At 49.9% G+C, this 22500-nt stretch overlaps 1 protein-coding gene across 2 annotated transcripts in view; it reads left to right on the forward strand.

Annotated features, from left to right (window-relative positions):
• The window catches only part of srgap1a (SLIT-ROBO Rho GTPase activating protein 1a), a 119276-nt gene that overhangs the window by 60551 nt on the left and 36225 nt on the right, over positions 1–22500 (forward strand). The window contains exons 4-10 of one of the 2 annotated variants that reach the window (XM_062547707.1): positions 497–559; positions 7693–7863; positions 9780–9908; positions 11941–12162; positions 14301–14402; positions 20653–20850; positions 21527–21611. In XM_062547707.1, coding sequence (XP_062403691.1) covers positions 497–559; positions 7693–7863; positions 9780–9908; positions 11941–12162; positions 14301–14402; positions 20653–20850; positions 21527–21611 — 970 coding nt within the window. Of the gene's footprint in view, positions 1–496; positions 560–7692; positions 7864–8133; positions 8169–9779; positions 9909–11940; positions 12163–14300; positions 14403–20652; positions 20851–21526; positions 21612–22500 lie in introns of those variants that run through there. The other variant, XM_062547708.1, reaches the window with a different exon arrangement.

Raw genomic sequence — 22500 nt, forward strand, 5'->3', positions numbered from 1 at the left:
CACTTTTGTGGGAGTTTAGGTATCTGTGTGTTCATGGGCGCATATGCATTCAGATATTCTCTGCAGCGAGTCTTTTGTAAGAAATGTCTATCCACTGACATATGCGTGGGCAGTGACGTGCATGGAAGAGCGTGTTCAGCACACCCCGACCAGTGAAGGGTTGATGTGTGTGTATGTGTGTGTGTGTGTGTGTGTGTGTGTGTGTGTGTGTGTGTGTCATCTCTCTCCGGCGTGGCTTTATTCTCTCTCTTCATCTCTCCTCCATAAACAGCCAGCCTATTTCACACTCTTCATCATGGCCATCCTCATCATCGCTCCAGATGGCCCAGGGGACGAGCGAGTCTGCGAGAACACTTTGCGTTTCTGCGTTACACTTTGATCACAAATGGTTATGGTGAATAACATCTATCTATCTTTTCTCTCTCTCTCTCTCTCTCTCTCTCTCTCCCTCTCTCTCTCTCTCTCTCTCTCTCTCTCTCTTTCTCTCTCTCTGCAGAGTAAGGAGATAGCCTTTCAGCTCCAGGAGGATCTGATGAAGGTGCTGAACGAGCTCTACACGGTGAGTGACAGTATTTTATTTTCGTCCTTCTCAACCACCCCCCCCCCCCCCCCTCTCTCTCCCTCTCCTTCTCTCTCACTCCTTCTCTCTCTCTCTCCCTCTCTCTGAGCCCTTCTCTAAAGGTCTTCTCCATCTCTTGTCTGAATCTGCTGTGTTTGGCCCCAGATATTGGCCCCAGATATTGGCCCCTACTCTCTCCCTGCTTGGAGCCAACGTCTGCTCTTTTGTAACAGCTAGTTCCTGACAGGGTCGTTGAAATAAAATACATGTCTTTCTCCCCACTCCTTCGTTGACATAGCAACGTAGCAAAAGTATATTTGTGCCTCCAAAGGTTTTAGCCATGTGGGAAATGACCTGTCGTTAATGTCTCTGTGGGTTCTCTCGAAGGGACCAGAACTGTGTGTGTGTGTTGTGCGCTTCAGTGTGCTAGTGAACATTGTGAAAAGGGTGAGTAGTTAGCGTTAGCATCACACAGCAGTTAGCGCTAGTCCTCTTTGTTCAGTCAGCTGTCTGGACTGGCAGTGGGAGTGGAGAGTTCCTAATCACAGATCGATGTCGCTTTACAAAGCCGACCTTCACACCCGCTGGAAACACAATAGCAGCCATACAGAGCTGGTGCGGTAATTACCGCTGCCACAGCTGATAGAACGGCCCGCGGGCCTGCTGGGTGTCAGAGTTGTCCTCGCCTCCTGCTACACGCTAACTCATGATGTAGCTGTGCTAATAGTGTGTACAGTAGAGACTCATTAGCATCAGCTCTATTATCTTCTGTTTTGCTATTTTGGCAGCACAAGACCATTAGCTGGCTTAGTTTCCTCACATGGCACAGTGTATTTTTAGATTTTTTTTTTTTTGTGAAAGTCTTTTTTTTTTTTAGTTTTGTACATTTTTATTGCTGATTCAGAGAATTGTCATAGTGAGGCATAATGACTAATATCTACATCAGAGTCTGATAATGAAAGGCTCTGACTCACACACACGCGCACACACACACACACACACACACACACACACACACACACACACAAAGAGGAAATGATACTCTGAACTACTTCCAGTGACCTTGGCTTGAGGTCAGCAGTGGAAAACAGGCACCTTTGTCCAGGAACCCTGCGTTCTGTTTCTTATCACCAGCAACGCCAAACAATCCTCAGTCCACTTCCTGCTCCCTCACCAGACCAGCGGGCAGCTCATGGTCAGCCCCGCAGACTAAAGCAGCGCTGTTTACCAGCTCCGGTAGACACAACACCGGCTGCGTCTGTCTCCTGAACCCTCCCGAGGGCCAGCGCTGATCCGTGTGGGATAGTTTCCTCGTGTCATTCTGCCTCGTCGTGAAATAAAACCTTTTAATTGGAGTGCTGAACTCCCAGAGCTCTGTGCTGCCCGTGCTGACGAGCTGACGTGACTCAGAGGACACACAAGACTTGTCTTTGGCTCTGGAGGGCCATGGAGGAAATGGTCCACAGCACGCTAATATCCTTGCTGTTTGTTTGTTTTGCTTTGGTTCAGTGTTGGTGGAACAGGACTTTTGACATGTCAGAAGGGTGCCTGTTGTGCGCAGGCACAGAAACGTAGACACAAGTCCTGTGCATCCCGCTGCGTGACCTGGTTTACCCTGTGGAGGGAGAGAGAGAGAGAGGGAGAGAGAGGGAGAGAGAGGGAGAGAGAGAGAGAGAGAGAGAGGAGAGGGAGAGAGAGAGAGAGAGAGAGAGAGAGAGAGAGAGAGAGAGAGAGAGAGAGAGAGAGAGAGAGAGAGAGAGAGAGAGAGAGAGAGAGAGAGAGAGAGAGAGAGAGAGAGAGAGAGACGCGCAGGACAGCGGGGCCTGGTTTACCCTGCAGAGAGAGAGAGAGAGAGGCAGGACAGCAGGGCCCGTTGCATCAGAACTCAGCTCCACTGCGGTAGGAGTCCCGCCGCCAGCCCAAATAACAGGCCTGGTGCGACGCTAAATTCTGTCCTTCTAAAACGAGCAGAAACACAAACAGTGCCACGCCGGCTTCCCGACCGAGACTGAGCGAGTGGGACGGCCATGGCCACCCGCTCCTGACCAGGCCAGCTCAGTCGCCACACACACACACACACACACACACGCTCCTGACCAGGCCAGCTCAGTCGCCACACACACACACACACACACACACACACACACACACACAAACACACACACACACTCCTGACCGGGCCAGCTCAGTGGCTTCCCTAGCTCTCCTCCCCCGCACTGGCCAAGTGCCGCGTCACCACACACACACACACACACACACACACACACACACACACACACACACACACACACACACACACACCAGGCCCAAGAGCAGCACTCTGAGCAGTGCAGCTCAGCGCAGGAGGCCAGGCCACTCCCTCCCCCTGTGTTTACTTTGGAGAGCAGCAGCATTAGCAGCAGCAGCAGCAGTGTTGGTGGAGCTCACTGGCCTGCTCTGCTCTAGGAACGGCTTTTGTCCTCCTTAAAGACAGCTTGAGGTAGGCGTCATGGCGGAGTGGAAGGACAGTTTGAGCTTGGTGTCATGGCGGACTGTAAAGACAGTTTGAGGTAGGCGTCATGGCGGACTGTAAAGACAGTTTGAGCTTGGTGTCATGGCAGCTTGGTGTCATGGCAGACTGTAAGGACAGTTTGAGGTTGTTGTCATGGCGGACTGTAAGGACAGTTTGAGGTTGGTGTGATGGCGTACTGTAAGGAAAGAGACAGGCGGCGGAGGGGAACAGGATTGGACAGGCAGGCCGTCTGCTCCTGGTTTCCGCTCCTGGGTCGGTCACCTCAGATGGCCTCTAAGTGCCTCGGACAAACGGCCCAGTTTAGCTCAGTTTAACCCCAGCCCCTCCCTGCCCTGCCCAAGCCTCTGGCTCTGGCTCTGTCCAGTACCACGGGCTCTGTCCAGTACTGCGGGCTCTGTCCAGTACTGCGGGCTCTGTCCAGTACCGCGGGCTCTGTCCAGTACTGTCCACGGAGCTGGGCCTAGAGGGACACTCCTCAGTACTGCCTACAGAGCTGGGCTAGAGGGACACTCCTCAGTTCTGGCAACAGTTCTTGTGGATATTTGAGCTCAGCAGCCAAACAAGTGATACGGTCTCCTTCCCTGCTCCCGACGCAAGGTGTTGATTGGCTGGGATTGTTTATATGGTTGAGCCTGAGACACAGTGGACACAAAATGGACAATGACAGGAATGTGAGGGCTTCACATGACTCACTGAATTGACCTAAAACAAAGGACGTTTGATTAGATTTGCTCGCTGCACTTTTTAAGGGGCACCAAACCCTGAATCAGCCTCATGCTCCTGAAACATGAATTGGCCAAACGCGCGGGAGGTGGAGATTTGTTTGAGCGAGCTCACTCCATGCTGTCATATTCGGAGTTTGGGGGGGGGTAACTTCTGGGAGTTGTCACATGAAGTCATCTTGATGGTTTCGAGTGGGACATAAGACCTGAAAGTAACCATAGGAAGCTTGGAGTCGTCAGATGAAGACATCTTGATGGTTTCGAGTGGGACATACTGTAAGACCTGAAAGTAACCACAGGAAGCTTGGAGGAGTCGCAGACAGAGCAGAGGCAAAGCTGTGCAAACTAAAACAAAGTAGACTTGATAGTTATGACATTTCTTCAGCATTCAAATTCAGTCTCTTAATGCCATTTTTCCAAATGATTACATGCTCAGCCTTCTGGCTCTGAGAACTGAGTATTAACATAAAGCTGACCCTGTGGAAAGGACTGTATAATGTGCCCAGAGGTACCAGGAGAACAGAACCCTGGTGTAACACCTCCAGTTGCTCAGGGTGGGGAGGACCACAAACAAATGTGAACAGAATTAAAAAATCATTCCATTCAAGCAATTGCCTTGGAGGATGCAAGGTTGAAGGGTGAGCAGAATGAGCGGTTTTCAGTTTATAGCCAGGCTATGTCCAGGGAGATGTGTGTGTTGCTAGCCAGGCTATGTCCAGGGAGATGTGTGTGTGTGTGTGTTGCTAGCCAGGCTATGTCCAGGGAGATGTGTGTGTTGGTTGCCAGGCTATGTCCATGGAGATGTGTGTGTTGGTAGCCAGGCTATGTCCAGGGAGATGTGTGTGTGTTGCTAGCCAGGCTATGTCCAGGGAGATGTGTGTGTGTTGCTAGCCAGGCTATGTCCAGGGAGATGTGTGTGTTGGTAGCCAGGCTATGTCCAGGGAGATGTGTGTGTTGGTTGCCAGGCTATGTCCAGGGAGATGTGTGTGTTGGTTTTGAGAGACCTTTGTTGATTTGAGCCCTCATGGCACCTGTCAGCTGCTGGAAAAGAGTACGAAGTTGATGGCTGGACAGACGTTCAGAGGAGAGGCTCTCAAGAGAGGACACACTCTCCGCCTGGCGGTTTGTTTGTTTGTGGATGTTTACATCCCCCGTCCTCTCCCCTTTTGAGCGTCCTTTCGTCTCCTGACATCTTTCTGCCATCTGGGCTCTTTCAGTCCGTCCCTTACCTTAGAGGGAGAAAAGGACTACAGAAATGTGTGTGTGTGTGTGTGTGTGTGTGTGTGTGTGTGTCTGTCTGTCTTAGTCACCCCAGCTGTATTGTACTTCCTGTCTTTTCTGCTGGTGGTGTGTGCGGGTGGACATCCTGGAAACGAGGTGCAGTGATTTAGTTTGTGAGAGAGCGGGTTCCTCCTCTTCTCCCTCCTTAGACCCCACTCGTGTGTGTGTGTGTGTGTGTGTGTGTGTGTGTGTGTGTGTGTGTGTGAGCGAGAGAGAGAGAGTTTGTCTGTTCTCCCTCCTTAGACCCCACTGCGCTAGACTCCATTTCTTGTGCAGTTTTACACTCCTGTCAAAGAGCAGTGATAAAATCAGAGCAAGCCTCTTGATACCTGCTCTCTTTCTGTCTCTCTCTCTCACTCTCACACACACACTCTCACACACACAAACACACACACAGACATGCGTTGGGATGCGAGGGATCGTGAGTAATGGCTGTGAGTGACTCAGCGAAGGGAAGTGGTCGTTATCTTGGTACTGCTGGAGCGTAGCGCTAATGTGTGTGTGTCTCTGCAGGAGGCCACAGAGTGCTCTGTGTGTGTGTGTGTGTGTGTGTGTGTGTGTGTGTGTGTGTGTGTGTGTGTGTGTGTGTGTGTGTGTGTGTGTGTGTGTGTGTGTGTGTGTGTGTGTGTGTGTGTGTGTGTGTGTGTGTGTGTGTGTGTGTGTGTGTGTGTGTGTGTGTGTGTGGGAAGTGAAACACGAGGCCCCCCTCCAGCCCCGTCCCATGGCCCTATGTAGCGGTTTGTACACACCACCTGGTAATGAGACAGACGGCCAGCAGCAGTCTTAATGAGGAGTGTGTGTGCAATAGAATAGAATGGCACTATGAAGACTATGAAGAGTAGAACTACATAGTACAGTACTTATCAGAGAGAGAGAGAGAATTCCTGTTGGTTGTGAGGGGTCAGTACTTCATTTTGACTTAGAGTAGAGAGGGAGAGAGAGACAGAGAGGAAGAAAGAGGAAGAGAGAGGATAGAGAGATAGAGAGATAAAGAGATAGAAAGAGAGAGAGAGCATTCCTGGACAGCTATCCCCTTGGTTGTGAGGTCTCAGTACTTCATGCTTCATATAGTACATCAGAGAGAGAGAGAGTGTACATATATGTATTATTATTCTGTGAGTGTACATATGTATTATTATTCTGTGCTAATGTTACACTATGATATACATTTGTTTGACTGCTTTGGCAACATGAATGTCTTGTTTGTCATGCCAATAAAGCATCCTTGAATTGAATTGAGAGAGAGAGAGAGAGAGAGAGAGAGGATAGAGAGATAGAAAAAGAGAGAGAAAGCATTCCTGGGCAGCTATCCCCTTGGTTGTGAGGTGTCGTGTGTGTGCTGTGAGGAGACTGAAGGAGTGTGTGTGTGTGTGTGTGTGTGTGTGTGTGTGTGTGTGTGTGTGTGTGTGTGCGCTGTGAGGAGGCTGATGGACTGGGAGTGAGTACGGACCCCCATCTGTCAGCACCTAGCATTCCAAGAGGTGGAGTCAGGAAGCATGTGGGAGTGGGGGCAAGAGTGGGGGTGCCGGGGGTATCTGGGGGGGGGGCAGGGGGTATATATCACTCATCACTGGTGTCCCATTACACTGCTGTCTCTGCCCCCGTGACCCCCATGTGCAATCATGGAAAATCCTCATTGTGTCATTTCCATACAGCCATGGGGAATATGGGAATATGGGACGGGATTCCAGGCTGCTGAGGGTGACGTCTTCCGAGCAGTGCGCTCAATTGCCTTCTTTATGATTTCCCAAGGTCACGCAGACGCCTCTTTATGATTGCCCAAGGTCACACAGACGCCCGGCCTGTGAAAGAAGCCCTATGTCTCTCTTTAGCACTCTCTCTCTCTCTGCCACCACTCACACACTCTTCCATTCTTCCTTGTCTTTATCTCTCTCTCTCTCTCCCCTCTCTCTCTCTCTCTCTCTCCTTGTCCCTTTCTGCTCCCTCTTTTCCATTGTTATTCCTTCTTCATTGTCCTGCGGTCCTTGCGTAGTGCATGCAGGAGGGGAGGATTGAGGATTGAGGATTGAGGATTGAGGATTGATTTTTGGTGAGGTATGGACTAAGATGGAAGCTTCTCTGATGACCTTTATGAATGGCATGTGTGACCATTAACATTTGCCCTCTCATCTCTCGCTCTCCCCCAGGACACACACACACACACACACACACACACACACACACACACACACACACACACACACAGAGCTTTTCTGTCATACAGTATGCATTCATAAGCTGATACACTGCTGTTCTCTCTGTTATTTTGCAGCTGTGTCACAACAACACATATCTTTTTAAATCACACGTTGGCCGCTGCTCATCTATGCTGTTATCTGCTATTGCTGTTGGGTTTTTGTGTATGTAAAGCACATTGAATGACCTCTGTGTACTGTATGAAATGCGCTATATAAGTTGACTTGACTGTAATAAGTATCTAACACATCTCTGGCTCTGTGTACCACACAGAGAGCATGAACCTCACACACACACACACACTCATGCACACACTCTGTCTCCTGTGTGTGTGTCCTCAAGTGATGAAGACGTACCATGTGTACCACACGGAGAGCATTAACCCTGTGTGTGTGTGTGTGTGTGTGTGTGTGTGTGCTCAGGTGATGAAGACGTACCACATGTACCACACGGAGAGCCTGAGTGCGGAGAGCAAGCTGAAGGAGGCGGAGAAGCAGGAGGAGAAGCAGGCCGGCCCCACCTTCCACCTCCGCCTGGAGGACAAGCACCAGCGCCGCAGCTCCGTCAAGAAGATGGAGAAGATGAAGGAGAAGGTTAGAGAGACAGACACACACACACACACACACACACACACACACACATACAAGCACCAGCGCCGCAGCTCCGTCAAGAAGATGGAGAAGATGAAGGAGAAGGTACACACACACACACACACACACTCAGGACACACACACACACACACACACAAGAACCAGCGCCGCAGCTCCGTCAAGAAGATGGAGAAGATGAAGGAGAAGGTACACACACACACACACACACACACACACACACACACACATACACATACAAGCACCAGCGCCGCAGCTCCGTCAAGAAGATGGAGAAGATGAAGGAGAAGGTACACACACACACACACACACACACACACACACACACACACTCAGGACACACGCTTTACTGTCTCCCTTGAGCCAAACAACCAGGTGGAATATGCTGGTCAATTTCATCCCCTGCAGCCTCTACTCAAATTGGCTGATAACTCAGGTAGTGGCTGACTCCAGACCAGTTTCCCACTCTGATGTGGAATTGTCATATCCAGACCAGTTTCCCGCTCTGGGTTTGGCTCTCAGCTGTTATGTGTGATGCTGCCTTTTGACCTGTGCGTGTGCGTGTGCGTGTGCGTGTGCGTGTGCGTGTGCGTGTGCGTGTGCGTGTGCGTGTGTGTGTGTGTGTTGGTGGCTCTGATAATGTCCAAAAAAGGTTTTTGACACAGTTTCACTTCACCATTTCAGTATTTAGCCGTTACAGTAAGCATGACAGGCCCTCTCTGCTTCCTGTGATGTGTCATGTCTGTCTGGATTAGAATGGGTGGCCGCCACTGACCCCAGTTCACCCTGATGAGGCTTTCCTAGTTAACACACACACATACTGAATGCACAAACACACACACACACACACAGGCTCTAGATGCTTTGGAGAGGTTCTAGATGCTTTGGAGAGGTTCTAGATGCGTTCCTAGTTAGCTCAGAGGCCTGGGTCACTCAGCAGGGCACAGGTTAGTCACAGGACGGAGCTCTGTGTCACCATGGCGATCGCCAGAGCCCGCTCCTCCCCACGCACACTGCAGCGTGGGCGGCCATGATGGAAACCAGCCTTCCGCTCTTACACACAAATGTGCTGTTTCACAGAACTCGGGTCGCTCCTTCTCTTTCACTTCCTGTCTCTTTGTCTGTCCCTCCCTTCCTCTCCTTTTCTCTCTCTCTCTCTCTCTCTCTCTCTCTCTCTCCCTCCCTCTCCCTCTCCCTCTCCCTCTCCCTCTCCCTCTCCCTCTCTCTCTCTCTCTCTCTCTCTCTCTCTCTCTCTCTCTCTCTCTCTCTCTCTCTCTCTCTCTCTCTCTCTCTCTCTCTCTCTCTCTCTCTCTCTCTTGTTCTCTGTCTACCTGGCTAGTGTTAGTGCCCAGTCTTTTGATTTAGTGGCCATAGGAAACAAAACATCTCAGCCACCATTTGTCATGTGTGTTTCCTGGAATGCAGTGTGGAAACACCATAATATTGTGTACTGTATGCGTGTGTGTGTGTGTGTGTTTGTGAGTCAGCGCCCCCCGGTCAGTCATGGCAGAAGTTGGCCTGCGTGAGTAAGGCCACTGCCATGTCTGGACTGTGGGACGAGAGGAAGAGGAAGTGTGCTTTTCTCGCGCTCTAGACGAGTGCTAGCGGAGCCTGGCCGAGTGTGTCGTGTCTTAATGTCCCGTCGGTGTGTTTGTGTATTTGTGTGTGCGTTTGTGACACACGGGGGGCTAATTATGTCTTGCGCTGCTATCTTTAGACGCTGCCGCATACTCATCAGCCTTCAGACTGCAGTTCTGGGCTCAGATGAACACCAAAGCCTACTCAAGCAGACAATAAAGACACTTTTGCTCATTATATGCCTGTCTTGTTTGGTCTCTCTTCATGTTCTTTCTTCCTCTTTCTCCCTCCTCTCTCTCCCTCCTCTCTCTCCCTCTCTGCAGCGGGCTGCCAAGTACTCGGAGAACAAGCTCAAGTCCATCAAAGCGCGCAACGAGTACCTGCTGACGCTGGAAGCGACCAACTCGTCCGTGTTCAAGTACTACATCCACGACTTGTCTGACTTAATTGATGTAAGTACCGTGGGAGGCCGAGCCTCGGCTCTGTCTTTGTGCTATTTTTAGACCAACAGACGCCTATATTAAGCACAGGAACCAAGAGGGGACAGGCAGGCAGGCAGACAGACAGACAGACAGACAGACAGACAGACAGACAGACAGACAGACAGACAGACAGACAGACAGACAGACAGACAGACAGACAGACAGACAGACAGACAGACAGACAGACAGACAGACAGACAGACAGACAGACAGACAGACAGACAGACAGACAGACAGACAGACAGACAGACAGACAGAGTTGAGCCACGTGCCGACCTGAGTATGTTCTTTGTAGGATGTCTATTATTGTGTGTCTAATGTCCCATAATAGACACATTGGCTGTCATTGCCTTCACATCTGCTTTGATGTGAGTGTGTGTGTGTGTGCGTGTGTGTGTGTATGTGTACCGTCAGCAACACAAGCTTCACTGTTAAGCCCCCCTCAAAGAGGTGCTTTAAACATAAGCTCCTAAGACTGGTGAAGACAGTCAGGAGGAGAATATCCAGCGCGTAGTCTCCTCTTTCGACGGGGTTGTGGACGGAGAGAGGAAACCTGACCTTTGACCTCTGCTGCTGGCTCCGCTCCTTCAGTCCCGTCACTAGTTTCATTCCTTCACTTTCCTGCGTGCTTCAGCCAGTTCTAGAGATAGGTCTGTGGGATTATTTACCAAGCTTAAGTTTCACACAAAGGGCAATACTCCAGGCCTGGGGCGATTCTCCATGCCTCTACTCTTTCAGTTTAGCATGCTCCCTGAAGTTTGCCATCTGATGTTCTCTACGAAGTGTGTGTGTGTGTGTGTGTGTGTGTGTGTGTGTGTGTGTGTGTGTGTGTGTGTGTGTGTGTGTGTGTGTGTGTGTGTGTGCATAGTGTGTGTGTGTGTGTGTGTGCATAGTGTGTGCGTGCTGTGTAGCTGCAGCTGCTTTAAAGGAGAGAAGTTTGTAGCAGAGCATATCTGAGCCTCTGGCACGTTTGCCGGCCTCGTGCAACACTGAGCCCCTCAGCTCTCCTCCGCACGACACACACTCCCTCCACACGACACACACACTCCCTCCACATCTGCATTGATCTGGCGCCTCAGCAGGCGTTTAAACCCGCCGTGACAACAGCATCCCGAAGATGACTCGTCACCGCGGCGACGGCAGACTCTCTCAACTCAAGAGGGGGCATTGCAGGCGGTCGGCTTCACAAGAGCGAGGCAAGATTAGACTAAAGCAGCTAAGCTGTCACTAGGAACAGGCACACTTCATAACCTTGTCATCACGCCAGAAGAACTCTGTGTACACCTACTCTAGATGTATAGAATGAAGGAGTTGTCTCTGTAAGCATGACAACATGGCAGGATGTATTGTTTGTCCATAATGCGTTGGAAAACAAGCATATACATAAATGAAACAGACACTGTTCTCATCTAGGTGTATAAACTTGAGTGTGTTTACAATCTGCTGATTAACAGAAGCGTGTGTGTTGTTGTGACTCAGGAACAGATCTCTCTAAAATGCAAATTGGTTGTTTATTGTCTAAAAGGTTCTAATCAGCTATCATCAGCAGCAATAATTCTCATTAGCATAATGCTGTAATTACTGATGCTTATTCAGTCTTGTGATAGCATCTGGGAGAGAGTGTGTGTGTGTGTGTGTGTGTGTGTGAGGAGGGAGGTACACCGCCGCGCTGGTGAAACTAATCACTCAGCAGCCTCAGAGAGCCTCTACGGAACCCTGGAGGGCTCATTTCACCTTATTCTTTTGGTGTATATTCAGAAAACGTGCGCTCATTTTCTGAAGTTGTGTGCTCATTATGCTAAATGGTGCGCACGTTTTTGCTAAATAGTGCGCTAATTTTTTTTAAATTGTGCTCTCAATTTAGTAAATAGTGCACACATTTGACTTAATTGTGCGCACAATATAATAAGATGAGACCACAACACCAAACATAGGACTGGGAAACTATTCTGTGATTTAATGAAGTAATGATCTCTGTGTGTGTGTGTGTGTGTGACCCCAGTGCTGTGACCTCGGCTACCACGCCAGTCTGAACCGGGCGCTGCGCACCTACCTGTCGGCCGAATACAATCTGGAGACGTCGCGCCACGAGGGCCTGGACATCATCGAGAACGCGGTGGACGGCCTGGACCCACGCAGTGACCGCCAGCGCTTCATGGAGATGTACCCCACCGCCTTCTGCCCGCCCGCCAAGTTCGAGTTTCAGTCCCACATGGGCGACGAGGTCAGTATCCGTGCCAGGCAGGGACGGGCGCTTTGCCACGGGCAAACAGGAATCAAATCACGCACGCCGCAGCGTTTCCTGGAAGCTGAGCTCAGCGTAGGCTAGCGCGGGTTAAGTGGGGCGGGCAGGCGCTGTGCTGCTTGCATGCACTCTTCGTTAGGCTGTAACAAATCAAATCAGAACAGTAATTGGTCCCGTGCGCAGTAGTAGAGTTCACATTCGCTGTGCTGCTGGATTCTGCAGTTGTGTGGTTACACCGTAGTTGGGGCTGAATTTTCTGTTGAAATACTTCTCGGTGTTTTGTGTTTCTGTTGTTGAAACTAAAAAGGATATTTATTTATTTATGTATTGATTTATTAAGCCTACATTGTGTTTTGATAGTTGAATCTCATAACCTAAACAATTTATTTTGTTTTGAAAGACCAGTATCTGTTTTGTGTTTGTTGGAGACCGCTGTGCAGATGGGTCTGACCACAGTGACCAGGGCTTGGGCACGCTGTCCTGCAGCCCCCCTTGTGCCAGTCGGGCACTTCTTTGCTCTGTGCCCCTCTCCACCTGGCAGCCTCTGACGCAGCTCAGCTGCGACGCCTCAGGGCAGCCGAGCGCCAACGTCTTCCCCAACACACGCCGGCCCCAACACACGCCGGCCCCAACACACGCCGGCCCCAACACACGCCGGCCCCAACACACACGCCGACCCCAACACACGCCGGCCCCCAACACACGCCGGCCCCAACAACACCAATAAGACGTTTCCCTTCTCTTGCTAAGGCGGTTTCCGCTGGACTCCTGTGCACTGCTCAGCCTGCTGTAATGACTACGTTGTGCTGTGCCTGAGGTGCTGCTGAAGTGCGGAGCTAATGCTCTTGAAATGTCTCGCGTCTCTTCTGCAGCCGTGCGTCAGCATAGCCAGGCCTCCCACGGCTCTCGTTTGAGACGTGCAGGAGAGCTCTCGCTCAGGAAGAGCCAAATGAGTTGTGATTTAGGCCGCTTCACTTCCTCATAAACCCTAAGCTGCTGCTGCTTTTTTTTGTTTGTCTTTAATGGGATTGCTTGGAACAGATTGTTCTTTTTTTCCAGCCAGCCCGGAGCGGTTTTAATTCTAGCTTTTTTTTATTATTATTATTATTATTTTTATTGAGGCCTCCTCACAGTCTGGGCAGTGCTGTAGTGTGTGATATCATGTCTGCGTGTGTGTTTATGAGCCATTGTTATGGGACCGTCTGGATTGTTTTTCTCCGTTTTAACGGCAGTGAAACCCCAACTGTGGCTTGGCCCTAACGAGGTGTGTGTGCTGATGATGGCTTTAGCAGGTATGGGAATGGCGTGGGCTTTTTGTTTTTTTTGTGCGTTTCCTGTCACTCTGGCTGATTCCAGGTCAGTGGGAAGAAAGAAACGGTGGCTGGAGTTCACATGTGACGCCTCAAGCATGCCTAACTCACCTCTTGTACACAGTAGTAGCTCTTTTAGAGTTTTGTGTTTCTCTTGTACACAGTAGTAGCTCTTTTAGAGTTTTGTGTTTCTCTTGTACACAGTAGTACTGTAGCTGTTTTAGAGTTTTGTGTTTCTCTTGTACACAATAGAAGCTGTTTTAGAGTTTTGCGTTTCTCTTGTACACAGTAGTACTGTAGGTGTTTTAGAGTTTTGTGTTTTTAGGTTCACACATGATACCTCAAACATACCATAATTCCCATACCATAACAATAATTCCCCTCTTGTAGGTGTTTTACTGCTTAGACTGCATCTGTGAAGGTGCCTAGAGCTGCTCAGCCAGTGTCATCTTTACTGTCTCAGTGTAACATGTCTGACGAGCCCTGGCTTGGCTTTGTTGTAATTTAGCTTGATCATATAAATGATGAGTTTGTTCAGATAAGGCTTTGTCTTCATCATGCGTAACCCATATGCAACTGCTACTGTAACAGTAGGTCATGAGGGACTTTTGCTGACTGTTGACTGTGTTAAGTGAGCATAGAGCGTCTGTGTTTGACCGGTCTGTAACTTCTCCACCTCTCCTGTCCTCCTCTCTTCCTCACCTCCTCTCCTCTTCCTCTACTCTTCCTCTCATTGTTTGCTCTCCTCCTCTCCTCTCCTCCTCTCCTCTCCTCTCCTCCTCTCCTCCTCTCCTCTCCTCTCCGCAGGTGTGCCAGATCACTGCCCAGCCCCCAGTGCAGGCTGAGTTGATGCTCCGTTTCCAGCAGCTGCAGTCGCGTCTCGCCACACTCAAGATCGAGAACGAGGAGGTGAGACAACAACACGACACACACAGTTTCTAGACCAGTGATTGTTTTTTTTTGTTGTTGTTTTTTAAAGCAGCACTCATAGTTTGTAGACCAGTGATTGTTTAAAAACAAAAACACGACACTCATAGTTTGTAGACCAGTGATTGTTTAAAAACAGAAACGCGACACACATTAAAAAAAAAAGCCCAATGGATAGCAGATGCTCTGTGAGAAGTGGACCCACTAGGGGCAGCTTAAAGAGGGAGGAGACGAACTCCACTTCCAAAAAGCACTTACTCGGCACATTCTGAGCTAGTGAACCCAATATGGCTGACCAGCTTTGGCTCAATTTCTAATAAGCTGCATGACGCCGTCCATGTTTTCTGAAAGTCGTCGACTCACAGGCCTGACCTCAGCTCACGGGGGCAGATCTAAAGTCCAGTGTGGCTCTGAGCTGATCCAGGGTCTGTCCCCACTAACTGGGTCATACAGTACGCTGCGTCTCCAGCCCCCTCATGGGACTGGGATGGCTAACCATACTGGCCGTCCTCTCTGTGCTGTTTGTTATTGTATGTCCCAGAAGGGGGAAAGAAAAATGTTTATTTTGTGTGTTGTGTGAGTCAACACTCGTCTCCAAACCAGCACTGCGTCAAGTCTCAGACCAGATCTCTCTCCAGTCATCAAACGCTGTAGTGGGTGTGTGGCCTCATGGCAGAGAGGCACAGGCACAGACACACATGGTTCACAGACACAGGCACAGACACACAGGCACAGACAGACAGGCACAGAGACACAGGCACAGAGACAGGCACTGACACACAGACAGAGACACAGACAGACAGGCACAGGCACAGACAGAGACACAGACAGACAGGCACAGGCACAGACACTCTCACACACAACAGGTATGTTGCTATGGTTTCGAGCTGTGTCTGTGTGTCTGTGGCCCATGTCTGTAGTGTGTCCATGTCTGTAGTGTGTCCATGTCTGTAGTGTATTGTGTCCATCTCTGTAGTGTGTCCATGTCTGTAGTGTGTCCATGTCTGTAGTGTATTGTGTCCATCTCTGTAGTGTGTCCATGTCTGTAGTGTAGTGTGTCCATATCTGTAGTGTGTCTATTGTGTCCTTGTCTGTAGTGTGTCCATGTCTGTAGTGTAGTGTGTCCATGTCTGTAGTGTGTCTGTCTATTGTGTCCTTGTCTGTAGTGTGTCCATGTCTCTAGTGTGTCCATGTCTGTAGTGTGTCTGTTGCTCTGTGGGCTCCTGACTCTTGAGACTGGAGATGAAGTTGAGTTGTGAAGATGTGAGAGTGTGGAATGTGTGTGAAGATGTGAGAGGGGCTGAATGTGTGTTCGCTCCAGAGCGGGTGCCGTGGCTACAGTCGGTGTGTTTGGGATTAGCATCACGTCTCCCTGACACCCACACAGTCCTTCACACTGCTTCACACACACACACACACACACACAAGTCTCTACAGCCCTTTCTTCTCCTCCTCATGTTCCTTTCTTTCCCCCTCTTCCTCCCGTATCTACACTCCTCCTTCACGCCCCAGCGCTCAACCCGCTCCTCTTTCCACCAACCACACACACACACACACACACACACACACACTCACACACACACTCACACACACACACATTAACTACACACACACACACACACATTAACTACACACACCCACTCACACATTAACTACACACACAAACACACACTCTCTCTCTCTCCCCCTCTCCTCCATCCTATCCCCCGTCTCACTGGTGCTTCACACAGGTCTCATGGGGAAGGGTTGGGAGCCGGGGTGCACAGCTGAAGCAGGCAACACACACAGGTGGAGGACTTATGCGTACACTTGGGAAGTTGGAAGTGTGTGTGTGTGATGAAGAGGGAGAACTAGCCTACCAACTACCAACCACCAGGCACAAATGTGCGCTGCGCGTCCACACACACACGGCCACAGTGAGCAGTGGTCAGAGAGAGCAGGACGGCTCTTTTGTGGCAGCACGGCCTGTGTGCCGTTTGTGCCGTTTTGCACAGTCAGTGCATTCCACTGCCAGCCTTTTCAAACGCTCTGCAGCTCTGCTGTCGCCGGGCACAGATGACCCCGACACACACACACACACACACACACAGATGACCCCGACTCGTCCCATCCCGTCCTGTCCCTTACGGCTGCCATGGGAACGACGTTTGGCCCCGCTCCTCACTGTCAGGACGTAGAGGAAGCTCCCAAGGACAGGAAGTGAGGTCAGCGTGTTTCCTGCTCTCGGGCAGATGCCTGTCGGGCTTGCCAAACTCCCTCACGTCACGGGGGGATTTCTGGCTCCTTTTTGCCAACCAATCCGAAAGCTGCGTCCAGGTGATGTCGTCGAGTGAGTGCTGTGACAAACGGGATAGGGTGGTTTTGTTTTGCTTTGTTCTGTTTTTTTTGTAATTTAATTATTTTTGGAGAGGAATTCCGAGACAGCTGTTTCCTTGACACCCGTAGTTCTGGACTCCAAGCGGTGCGGGCCAAGGCTGCCGGACTGCTGATGAACAGTTTATCAGTATCAGCTGGAGTCCACACACACACACACACACACACACACACACACACAGTCCTCTCACTCCCACCCACCAAGGGATCCTTCAGTCTGCTCCGTGAGACAAGCTCTCCAGAGTCTCAGGGTTTCTGCGCTGGTGTTGACGGCTTAGATTCTCCCAGCATGCACTGCTCCCGGGGGCCTGCGGAGCTGCCTGGTGGTTGCCGTGGAGAGGAGAGTGGGGGCTCTACGTGAGGAACACTAATCTCTGTCTGCGGAACGGCAACGCCCCGTCAGAGGAACAGAAATCCGCTCAGTTGGTTCTAGCAGATAGAACACTCTGAGAACCAGATCGAAGCCGGGGAACTTCATAACCCCCTGCTACACACACACACACACACACACACACACACACACACACACACACACACACACACACACACACACACACACACACACATATGTACAGTATACACACACACACACACACACACACACACACAGGGCTCAATGGCCAACCACTTTAAACAGCACCTGTCATTTAATGTAGCCGCCCGCACCCGCCACTAGTAGTTAGCTAAATAATGCATAGCAGCTATCAGACAGGGATGTGCCATCGCGCTCTCTCGCTCTCGCTCTCCAAGAAACATCAGCCCGCACACAGCAGCCTTCAAGTGTCCTCTTTACATTGAGAGACAGGATGGAGGGATGCACTAGAGGGATGGAGGGATGCACTAGGGGGAAGGATGGATGCACTAGGGGGAAGGGTGGAGGACAAGAGAAGGAAGGGATGGAGAGGAGATGTACGAGTAATATGTGTGTACAGTATGTAGTGTGTGTGTGTGTGTGTGTGTGTGTGTGTGTGTGTGTGTGTGTGTGTGTGTGTGTGTGTGTGTGTGTGTGTGTGTGTGTGTGTGTGTGTGTGTGTGTGTGTGTGTGTGTGTGTGTGTGTGTGTGTGTGTGTGTGTGTGTGTGTGTGTGTGTGTGTGTGTGTGTGTGTGTGTGTGTGTGTGTGTGAACTCCTGGACAAGGCCTGAGAATTGTCCTGACCCGTTTGGGCCATGATGGACCAGGGCTACAGTCCACGGCCGTCCTGATAGTGTGGGGCAGATCACACTGAGTTATGCGTAAATAAGTGACCAAGTCATCACTAATGCTCAGTGTCATTTTGAACTTGTCAACTCTTCAGTGTAGTTGAGGTAAGTGCTAATGGCCTCTGGTCTACCCATTGAGCATTAACCAGCATTCCTGTAAAGTCTCCTCAAGCCATGCACATTTAATGGCCAATCACCATCCTGGCTATGCACTCCCACAACGTACCCTTGAGTCTTAAACACACCCATGAGATCTCTTTTACGCCTCTTAAGAGTGTGTGTGTGTGTGTGCGCGCGTGTGGTTTGTGTTCAGTTGAGAGTCATGTCGTGTAAGCACAGATGGTGTGTGGGTGGTTCGTCATGTCATGTGTAAGCAAAGGCTTCTGTCGAATTTTTTGAGGTGTACAAGGAGGACTTCCTGTGGTCTGTTAGATCTTTCTTTTCTTGTTTTCCTTTGGAACACACACACACACACACACACACACATACACACACAGTCACTCCCCTTCTCTATTGGCCTGTCTTACCCTGTATGAAACTGCTGTCTTTCTAGCTCAATTTCTGATGACATTGTGTGTGTGTGTGTGTGTGTGTGTGTGTGTGTGTGTGTGTGTGTGTGTGTGTGCGCGCGCGCGCGCGCGCAGGAGGTCCTGTCTCTGCAGAAAGGCCATGTGCCAAACCCACAGAGATTAAAGGCTCACGAGGAAAACAACCGCTGTGAACGACGGATGAGCTATGGGTCTAGAAAGAGAGAGAGAGAGATGGAGAGAAAAAAAGAATGACAAAAAGAGCACATGACAAAAAGATGGAGTGATGGAGCCTTGCAGGAAGGAGGAAGAGCAGAAGGCTGGAGAGAGGGATGAAAGGAAGGTCAGGGTTGATAAATGCAGGTCAGAGATGATGCAGTGAAGAGGTGAGGTGGGCTGGAGAGGGAGAGAGAGAGTGAGAGGGAGAGAAGAGGAAAGGAAGAGAGAGAGAGAGAAGTAGTCCGTACACACATCAACAGCTCTGGGATTTAGATGCAGATCAAGACGTTTGTGATGAGCAATGGCATGTTTTTATCTCTCTCTCTCTCTCTCTCTCTCTTCTCACTCTCTGTGTGTGCCGGTGTGTGTGCGTGTGGGTATGTGTGGGTGTGTGTGTGTGTTAGCATGTGTATCTGTGATAGTAAACATCCACCCGAAGTGTGTTTGAATGAGAGTGAGAGAGGAAAGGATCCATTGTTACTGCACCAATAGACTTGTTTAGACAGACTCTCTCTCTCTCTGTGTGTGTGTGTGTGTGTGTGTGTGTGTGTGTGTGTGTGTGTGTGTGTGTGTGTTTCTCAGCGCTGCATTGTTGTATCTGTAGTTCACTTCCATTCACTTCCTGTGTCTCCGTGTGCATCCATGTGTCCATGTTTGTTGGAGTGCTTGCGTGCGTGCGTGCGTGCGTGCGTGCGTGCGTTGGGCTCTAAAGAGTGCTGTGCGGTGTGGTTGCCGTGTCAGTGTCAGTGTGAGTGATGTGCTGTTCTGGAACTGTCCTTGACATGTAGCTTATGGAGATGTGCTCTCTGCCTGACTGTGAAGCAGGAAATGGAAATGCATCCTAAAAGCCCTTCAATGAATAACATTCAATCTCTGTCCCTTTTTTTCTGGATATCTGTCTCTCTGTCTGCCTGTCTGTCTGTCTGTCTGCTTCTCATTTCATCTTTTACTCTCTTTCCCTCTCCCTCTCCCTCTCCCTCTCCCTCTCCCTCTCTCTCTTTCTCTTTCCCTCTCCCTCTCCCTCTCTCTTTCCCTCTCCCCTGTCTCTCTCTGTCTCTTCCCTCTCAGTAAATTGATTACTCTGCCCTGATGTTGTATACAAGGGCTCATCTGTTCCATGGAGAGTAGATAGAGAGATAGAGAGAAAGAGAGAGAGAGAGAGAGATGAAGAAGGGAAGAAAGGCTGGAGTGGGCTGATATTTGAGATATCTTCCTACACAACTGAGAGCAGTTAGCTGACTGTAGCTCTGCTCATCACTAGAAGCTGAAGGCCAAGCGTGATTATGATTATTATTGTTATTGTTATTATTATTACTATTGTTATTATTATTATTATTATTATTATTGCTGTTATTATTATTCCGTGCCTGTTATCCACTAGAACACTGGCAAGAGAATAGAATGGGGCACCAGGGCCAGTAGTGTTTCTCTCTGGTACATTCTACCCCGGGGTAGCTTTGGTTTGCTGGGCTTACACGTGTTGTAAACACACTCTTCAGTGTGTCGGTTCAGCACAGGACCGCATTGCGTTGATGGGGATGTTTGCATAAACCTCTGTCATAGTTGGTATAGAAATGTTTTGTCTTTGTCTTTATCTTTGTGCTAATTGATCATCTCTCAGTGAGGGGGATGAGGTTGGCCAGGCCTGGTTGGGTACTTGACATCAGTAGAGATGCTTTGAAAACACACTGATAGTCTACCCATCAACAGACATATGGAGTTGTTAATACGCAGTAATACTGTATCATGGTGTATTTTAATAATCTGATGTTTTCTTCAGTGAAAGACCACCCAAGCTCTCTCTGAATGTCTAACACACTGTAAAGCGCTATGAGACATGTGTGATGTTTTGGCGCTCCATAAGTGAAATTAAATTGAAATTGATCATTGAGTTTTACTGTACGCCCCGCCAGGTGAAGAAGACGTCCGAGGCCACGCTGACCACGGTCCAGGACATGGTGACGGTGGAGGACTACGACGTGTCCGAGAGCTTCCACCACAGCCGCTCCACCGAGTCGGTCCGCTCCAGCGTGTCGGAGACGTACCTGAGCAAGCCCAGCCTGGCCAAGAGACGAGCCAACCTGCAGGAGACCGAGCAGTTCTACTTCATGGTGTGTGTGTGTGTGTGTGTGTGTGTGTGCAAATTGAGGCTCACCTCATACAGGGACATCCTTATGGGTGGCCGCGCTTCAGTGGATCACAATGATGAAGTCTGTTCTTTAAAGGAATGAAGCAGAATAGAATAGTCTATGTGCTGGACTGTAAAGTGTGTGTGTGTGTGTGTGTGGTGCACAATAAGGTATGTTTCTCTGTGTGGTGGACAGTAAGGTGTGTGTGTGTGTGTGTGTGTGTGTGTGTGGGCTCCTGTTTTGTAAAAGAGTCACGCACCAGCCTGTCTCCTGTCTCTTACATCCCAGCAGGGAGCCAAGGATGAGAATAGCCAGTCAGAGACTTCTTAAAAGCACCTCGTTTTTGTGTGTGTGTGTAGGTGTGTGTGTGTGTAGGTGTGTGTGTGTGTAGGTATGTGTGTGTGTGTGTGTGTGTGTGTGTGTGTGTGTGTGAGAGAGAAAAAAAAGAGAGCGAGAGAGAGAGACTGCCTTTTGTCCTTCAACTTGGGTAGCTAAACTGCTCAGACACAGTCCACTTCATTATGAATCTCATTTCTTTCTCTTCTCTCTCTCCCTTCTCTCATCCCTCTCTTCTCTCTCTCCATCTTCCTCCCTCTTCATCCCTCTCTTCTCTCTCCATCTTCCCTCCTCTCCATCCTTCTCTCCTCTCTCTCCACAGAAATTCCGGGAGTTTCTAGAAGGCAGCAATCTGATCTCCAAGCTGCAGGCCAAGCATGACCTGCTGAAGCGATCTCTGGGAGAGGGTGAGTGCCATCACAACAGCAGCTATCTTTTCGTGTATTAAAAACACCTTGTTCATTTGCTCAGATATTGTGACACTCAACAAACACATCAAACCAGCAACACACAAACCAGAGCAGGGAATCAGGGGAGCTAGGAGTGAAGCATGCACACCATATGGATGATTGTATGGGATACTGTACGTCATGCCTATGTTTATGGAGGTTCCATTCTGCATGTCTGTGTGTGCGTGTATGTGGGAGTTGGTTATGTGTGTCTCTGTGACTGATGAGCACAAGATCTGATCCAGGATCAGGTGAAATCCCTCTTAATGTGCCGTTAAACATTCAGAGATAAGTGCCTTAGCCTGAGTCCGCTAACTCTGCTTGGGAATACCCGGAATGCTGTGATCGGCACGCCAGGTGACCGCTGACTGCAGAGCAGATCAGGAGCACATGTGGCCAGTTGAGATCAGTCAGAGCAGATCAGGACCACATGTGTGGTCAGGTGAGCACCAGTCAGGGGTGCCTGTTAGCGCTGGCCAGTGCGCTCAGTTGTCATAGTTAGCGTGTTGACCCAGCAGCACCTCTTTACAGTGAGCAGAGCTGCAGCCATAAAGACAGAAGCACATGTGGGAAAACTTTGTATTCGCTCTGTCTGGAGCTCTGAGTGTCCCAGTGTAGCCAGTAACATGGCCCAGCTGTACCTCTGAGTGTCCCAGTGTAGCCAGTAACATGGCCCAGCTGTACCTCTGAGTGTCCCAGTGTAGCCAGTAACATGGCCCAGCTGTACCTCTGAGTGTCCCAGTGTAGCCAGTAACATGCTCCAGCTGTAACTCTGAGTGTCCCAGTGTAGCCAGTAACATGGCCCAGCTGTACTACTGTCTGCAGCACACAGGCCTGCAGTGCCCTC

The sequence above is a fragment of the Sardina pilchardus genome, chromosome 10 (assembly GCF_963854185.1).
Source record: "Sardina pilchardus chromosome 10, fSarPil1.1, whole genome shotgun sequence".
Lineage (NCBI taxonomy): Eukaryota > Metazoa > Chordata > Actinopteri > Clupeiformes > Clupeidae > Sardina > Sardina pilchardus.